Raw genomic sequence first — 7,362 nt, 5'->3', positions numbered from 1 at the left:
TGCATATGTGCGTGCGTGCATATGTGCGTGCGTGCATATGTGCGTGCGTGCATATGTGCGTGCGTGCATATGTGCGTGCGTGCATATGTGCGTGCGTGCATATGTGCGTGCGTGCATATGTGCGTGCGTGCATATGTGCGTGCGTGCGTGCGTGCGTACATGTGTGCGTGCGTGCGTGCGTGTGTGTGTGTGCATGTTTGTGTGCGCGCATGTGTGTGTGCGTGTGCGTGTGTGTGTGCGTGTGTGTGCGCATGCGTGTGTGCGTGTGCGTGTGCGTGTGTGTGCGCATGTGTGCGCGTGTGTGCGTGCGCGTATGTGTGTGCGTGCGCGCGCGTGTGTGTGCGTGCGCGCGTATGTGTGCGCGCGCGTGTGTGTGCGTGTGTGCGTGCGCGCGTATGTGTGAGTGTGTGATTGTGCGCGTGAATGTGTGAGTGTGTGATTGTGCGCGTGAATGTGTGAGTGTGTGATTGTGCGCGTGAATGTTATTATGAGTGTGATTGTGAGTGTGAGTGAGTGTGAATATGACTGTGAGTGTGAGTGTGAGTGTGATTGAGAGTGTGATTGCGAGTGTGATTGCGAGTGTGATTGCGAGTGTGATTGCGAGTGTGATTGCGAGTGTGATTGCGAGTGTGATTGCGAGTGTGATTGCGAGTGTGATTGCGAGTGTGATTGCGAGTGTGATTGCGAGTGTGTTTGCGAGTGCGATTGCGAGTGTGATTGTGTGTGTGTGTGTGTGTGTGATTGTGTGCGTGATTGTGTGCGTGATTGTGTGTGCGCGCCCGCGTGTGTGCGCGCCCGCGTGTGTGCGCGCCCGCGTGTGTGCGCGCCCGCGTGTGTGTGGGTGTGTGTGTGTGTGTGTGTGTGTGTGTGTGTGTGTGTGTGTGTGTGTGTGTGTGTGTGTGTGTGTGTGTGTGTGTGTGTGTGTGTGTGTGTGTGTGTGTGTGTGTGTGTGTGTGTGTGTGTGTGAAATCATAGCTGACGTCTGGGGAACTGTAATTCCAGCTTTTACCTAACATTAACATATCGACGGTTGGATCTGATCCAACGCTGTATGCATTTACGAGCACACAGGATTCTTGTGTTGTTTTTCTTTTAATGAAACGAGAAGAACGACTGACGCGTTCGAACTTCGAGGCCGAGATTCCAAGGTGCATATTTGTGCGTTCGCAGCGTGCCCCTGTTCCTTTCTGTATTGCTTTCTGTTACGACTTTTTTCTGTCGCATGAAAAAGAAATAGTACGTAGACATCTCTCCCACTCCAACCTGGACGAGTCCCTCGACAGACTTTGGGCCAAGGCTAAGCAATGATGCAGCAATTCGGGGGGCGTGATTGTTCACTTTCGGCGAACCAACAGTCGCTTACATCATTGGAATGAAAAAAAAATATTAAAATCACTCTTCTCGTGAAACAACCGGCTCGGGCTGGCACAAAAACTAGTAAGAGACTTAAAGTGAACGCACTGTGTAACTTATTAACACACATATCATACGACCCAACAATTTCCGTATATAGACAGAAAAGATTTAAAAATGGTTTCCCGGCGATGGGCCAAAAACCTGGAACGGAAGCGAAGCTTGCTGGCGACTCATACTGTGACGTCATGCCATGACGCCATGTCATTGTTTTGGGCTTACTGGCCCTTCTATCCTTGAGGACAGTCTAGCTCCGCCGTCGTGCTGCCATTTCAGTGTCAGACATGAATTTACGGCAGCGTGGTGGCAAGTTCTGTCCACTTGTGGTGAGCAGTACAAGATCGGGAGTGCTTCGAAAGGAAAATCCATCCGCGTCACGGAAGACAGGGAGAGGCCCAGTTGAAGAAAGGTGAAGAGGAAGAGGGAGGGAATGAGGGTGTCTGTCTTAAGAACAGAGTCCTGGAATGACAGGCATAGGCGGCAGATGGTGTAGTGGTGGCATGTTGCACCCTAGCTCGTGACCATTTCCATATCTTTCAACCTTGCCAACTTTTTTAGTTCCAAATACCAGGCTGTACATCCCTCAGGAGGCCTCAGTGGAGATCCCTATCGGCTGCGTCAATGATAACGGAACAACTTTAAACATTTATACCACACAACCTCCTTCCCCCACTCCATCCTCATTGCCTACACCCCCAATGGCCGCTGCCGCCGCGGAAGACAGCCATCAAATACGAGCAAACTTTACTTCTAACCATCCTTCTCGTAAGCAGACCCTTTTCGTCCGTAGCAATGCAGTGCTATGGTGCACACGATGCAGCTTCATTCAGGCGTAGGGGGAGCTCTCGCTTCGCTCTGGACGCAACAAGATCAGAGTCCATCCCGGAGTCCTCCACACCCACACCGCGATCAGTGAAGTGAAATATTGTCGTATCGCCCAAAGTGAATAATGAAAATAAAGAATCGGAATAATACCGATAGGGTGCCCCACGAGGCCCAGCGCATTAGCCAACGAAACGTCAGCCATTACATTTACTATGAAGAATCTGTCTCTTTCCTCCCTCCCTCTATTTTCTCTATCGTTGTCCTCATCTTCCTCCTCTTTCTCTTCACTTAACTTATTCTCCCTATCCCCTTCTCCTTTCCCCGATCTTTCTCCTCCTCCTTCATTGCCTCTCTTTTCACCTCCTTTGTTTGTTTCAATTTTGCTCTTCTACCTCTTTTTCTTTCCCCATTCCTTCCCTTCCTTTTTTCTCTCTCCCTCCACTTCCCTTTTCTATTTTCCTTTCTTTACTCCTTACTCCCTCATTCCTCTCTCTGCCTCGCCTCTCCCTTCCTCAGTTTTCCTTTTCCCCATTCTACTGCATATCCTCCTCTCTCCTCCCCTTACCCTGCCTCTACTCTTTTCCTGTCCCCTTTCTTCCTCTCCCCTTTTTCTACAATTCATTCTTTCTCTCTACCTCCACTTCTTCCTTCTTCCTCTCTTGTCGTGGAAGAGCACTTTATGATTAGCAAAGATGAAGAATTCAAATCTTCTTGCATATGAATCTTTTGCAATATACACGATACATGCTTTACGATTACCAATATCAGATACAAAAAAAGGAAAAAAGATAACGATTTTCAATAGCATAGAAAATACATAAAGGACTATGAAGAAATGGAACAATTTTGAGTGTCTCATATCTTGTGCGGGTCCAAAATAAATATCAATTCGTACCCTCCCAACTTCCCTCTCTAGTTCTCCTTCCTCCTGCTTCTTCAAACTCTTCTTCCTCTGTCCCCATCCTTCTCTTCCTCTTTTCATCTTCTTACTCCCACACCCGCCCCCACTCTCCCACTCCACCTCTCAGCCTACCTCCTTTCTCAGCCGCACCCAAAGTACATCCATCTCTTGGTTACAACGCCCTTTGGCGAGACCTTGAAAAGCCTCTCCGACCATTCTTTCTTTACCTGATGCTGTCTCGACTAGTCAGTCATCCCGGGCTTTGTTTCACTTGAGACTGAGGCACAGACCGGAGGAAGACATCGCCCAGCTTGGGGTGGATGTTCAATAAGGATAAAACTAAAGTCATGTCCTGCGTCGCCGTTGCAGCTTGTTGTTGGGCATAGCAAAATCTCCTTTACGAGTCATCAGACTAGGGAGGTTATGATACTATCTTAACCGAGGGAAGCCGGTAGTCGTCATATAAAGTTCTGGTTATCACCAGGAGATTAGATTAAGCTAATTGAACTTGCCCATTATCTGGCTGCATCCGGCGCCGCCGCATGTTGTGACACTGGCATAAGGGGGATGATTGTACGGGTGGTATGTTATTATGGCAGGGTGGGCAGGAGGGCATTATGGAAGGTATTGAAGATGTGCGAGATACGGGAAAAGCTGGTCAGGGGAGTCAATTGTTTGTACACGAGCAGTTAAGCTTCTATTAGAGATGGGAGCGCTGAGAGTGAATGGTTTGAGGTGAAAATGGGACTACGCCCAGGTTGAGTAACCATGGCTGTTTAATATGCACAGGAGGTAGATGCGAGTGTGACGGATTGGAGATAGAGAAATTGGAGGAGAGTGGGAGGTAAACCAGTCATTGTTTGTTAATGACGCCGTGCTTGTGGGTGGGCTAGAGGAGTGTACAAGGAAGGTAGGGACGGAATTTGGGAAGATATTCGATAGGAAAAAGCTGTAAGTAAATGTGGGTAAAAGTAAGGTGCTGACAAGTACAACTGGTAAAGGAGGAGGCGAGTTAGAGGTAAGACTTAAGGGAGAGAGTTTAGAGGTAGTGGACAGTTTTAAGTACTAAGGGTCACACGTAGCAAGGAAAGGAGAAGTGGGGGTGGAGGTAAACTCTAGAGTGAAGGAAACAAGTAAATGTCTTAGGGGAGTGTTAAGCGTCATGAGAAATAGATATCTGGGGATGGATGCGAAGAGAAAAATATATGAAGGAATGATTGTGCCTACGACAGTGTATGGGGTGGGACTTGGAATGTAAGGAAGGCAGAAAGGAGAGAGAGAAACGTGTTTACGATGAAGTGCATAGGAAGTATAGTGGGGGTTACGAGAATGGATAGAGAGAAATGAAGGCGTGAGGAGAGCGGGAGTTCAAAGTGAACTGACAGATAGGCCTGATCAAAAATGCTGACGTATTTTTGACACATTGAAAGGATGAGTGAAGAAAGATTAGCAAAAGGAGTGTGGAAGACAGGGGTGGATGGAGTAAACACGAGGGGAAGACCGACAATGATCTGGATCGATGGGGAATATAATTTGAGTAGGGAAAGAAACAGAGAAGAAACAGGTATGAGAGGAGAATGGTTGTAAATGGATAAAAGGCTGACGCTGCCCAAAAAGAATTACTCCTCTTGTATCTTTCCGCTCGAGGGAATGTAGAGCGAGGCAAGGTAAAACGAATACTATATTCGTTTTACCTTGGAGGGAGGGTCGCCATGAAAATCGAGTTTAAATCTGTCGTAGGCGTTTCGTGTCTTTCTGCATTGCTTCCGATTCGGACAGTGGTCGTGGGACAGAGATAGCCCTTTCTCCACAAACAGCTTAGTTAGAAAGGGAAAATATGGGGTGTGGGTATGTGAATGCCTTGGCTAATTACTACTAGCTTTATGTACTACTAGCTTAGTGAGGGATACCTGACTCCACGAGTAATACCATCCAAATCTGCGTTCACTCTGAACTGTTCTGACCTCCCCCATTTTTTTTTTTTTCTTCAGAAGTTTAGTTTAGTATAAAAATGTTTGATGTTACAAATTGGTTTCCACCTTTGTTTTGCTAGTCATAGTATGGTATACGTCTCAGGTAGGGTCCGAGAACAGTTATGATCTGACCATAATACAAGCCTGGTGAATCAGGGCACCAGGCAACTAGGTAATTGGACTTTTTCCTCGTTCTCCTTGTTGTTTTACTCATACGAGTACTGGTCCCCTGTACCCTACTTCTAGTGCTTCAGCTTATAATGTACTACTTCCTAGTGCTCATACTAATTGCCCACTCAGTCCCGAGATACAGGTAAAATTTTAGAATTAATATTACTCGACTTGATAGTGCTCCCCACCCAAAAAAAAGAAACGATTTCCCTCGGGTCCCCCCCAAATCGTTGGGGAGATGTAGGCATAAGTGCACAACTTCAATATTTCATTACTTGAAAAGTACGCATTAGCGACGGAAATGATGTACACCATCGTTCATATCACAACATTTCTCACCAGAAACACAAGCCACATATCAAAATCGTTGGTCGAGTGAAACTATAAATTGTCCGAATTAATGAATAGGTGACCTAGCTGCAATGTAGCATTCACTATAACATGTTGATACAGCTGTAGAATAATGCAGTATATCGATAATGGTACTACTCTGATATAGTATTCACTCATACTGTTTTGTTGCCATTTAACATTATTTTGTTGTTCCTTTGCTTAATGCAATGTTCCTTATTGTGATGGTGCTCAATTTTTGGTCTCAATATCCTATGCGTTACGAACATTTAAGTAATATTAGCAAAAATATAATGCATATGTCATGCGTGTACTGACTGGTATTACCCATGATTGTCTCTGGTCCCCTTAACCCCCTACGTATGTTGTCTGTGCAACTTAGTGTAGAATAACAATCTAACGAGGACCACAATGGAAATAAGCGTACATGCTTTTTTGTGTTATCCTCGGCAATTTGCAATTATCATTTCGAACTATGCGTCTTGCCATTATCTGCACTTCATGTATGTTGATTCTTTGCCAAATAAATATATTTATTCATTATTTACGACTTAAAAAGGAGAAGCCCTTTAGTATACAGATAGAATTAGCGTGAAAGGAGTGAGGTACGTGTGTGTGTGTGTGTGTGATGGAGCGACAAATAAATGCAATTTTGAAACTTACCCTTGAACGACTGTGGCCAGCACAGCCGCCAAAATGGTCCAGTCCCACATGATCTCACTCGCTCGACGACCACCGCTGCAGTCGAAGGTCGCCCGACGAATGGCTCCCTGAATGACGAGGCGCCTCGGCTTCACGTCCCATTGCACGAAGAGCGCAGCAACACACATACGCACTCCACACACACGCACACACACACACACGCACACACACACACACGCACACACACACACACACACACGCACACTTGAAGTCTTGTTGAATAAGTTGGATGAAAGTATAAGGGAAGCCAACACTGTAAAAGGATTCAAGGAAAAGTTTTACAAATGACGGAAACGAGACGGGATTCCATGAGCATTTCTTCAAACCCTTGTGCTATATAACTAGGTAAATACACATACGCGCGCGCGCGCACACACACACACACACACACACACACACACACACACACAAATAATGAGCTCTGAGCTCACTGCCGTAGGGTGGTGTCTGGCTGTCTCGACAGAGACTGCAGCAGATCCGAGGTGAATACACACACACACATACTAGGAATGATGATAATGTGTGGGGCAGTGGTGGTAGTCCACGTCAGGAATGATAATGTAAGCAGGGTTCCCAACATTTCTTTTTGCGTTCGTGAACACCCAACATTCTATTTGTTCGTTAATTTTGATTTTGCGAAACATAATTATATATAAAGAAAATAAATAAAACCACTAGAAATTAAGACTAATATATAGATAAGTGAATAAAAGTAAAATAGAAAATAAAAACTGTAGGGATCACAGGAGAAATTGGTTGGGTCTCCACGGTGGACGAAGCGAGAGCGAAGCTCAACGAGAGGGAGGGCGGGGAGTGCAGCCAGTGAGCGAGATCAGTTCAGTGCTCAGATGTGCAGGAGAATCAAAGAAAATTTAGTGGAAATACTTATTTTTTAATTTGCCTCATTAAGTCGGATAAATTGGCCAACATGTAATACGTGGACGAATGTCCAGGGTGGGCGTGGGGATGACTACATTTTGTTTTATCTTATTCTGAATTTATTTATCTATAATTTATTTACTATTC

General features: G+C 45.7%; 1 protein-coding gene across 3 annotated transcripts in view; it reads right to left on the bottom strand.

Moving 5' to 3' along the window:
- Positions 1 to 6,505, bottom strand: part of LOC143041100 (alpha-1-inhibitor 3-like) — a 163,424-nt gene extending 156,919 nt beyond the window's left edge. For all 3 annotated transcript variants that reach the window (XM_076212818.1, XM_076212826.1, XM_076212840.1), the window contains exon 1: positions 6,298 to 6,505. In XM_076212818.1, coding sequence (XP_076068933.1) covers positions 6,298 to 6,464 — 167 coding nt within the window. In that variant the 5' untranslated portion in view covers positions 6,465 to 6,505. The remainder of the gene's footprint in view (positions 1 to 6,297) is intronic.
- Between the last annotated feature and the right edge of the window lie 857 nt (positions 6,506 to 7,362).

This window comes from Oratosquilla oratoria, chromosome 2 (genome assembly GCF_046742065.1).
Source record: "Oratosquilla oratoria isolate Oo_2021 chromosome 2, ASM4674206v1, whole genome shotgun sequence".
NCBI classification, from domain to species: Eukaryota; Metazoa; Arthropoda; class Malacostraca; order Stomatopoda; family Squillidae; genus Oratosquilla; species Oratosquilla oratoria.
Note: the sequence above shows the minus strand (reverse complement) of the source record. Positions and strands in the feature narration are given on the sequence as shown.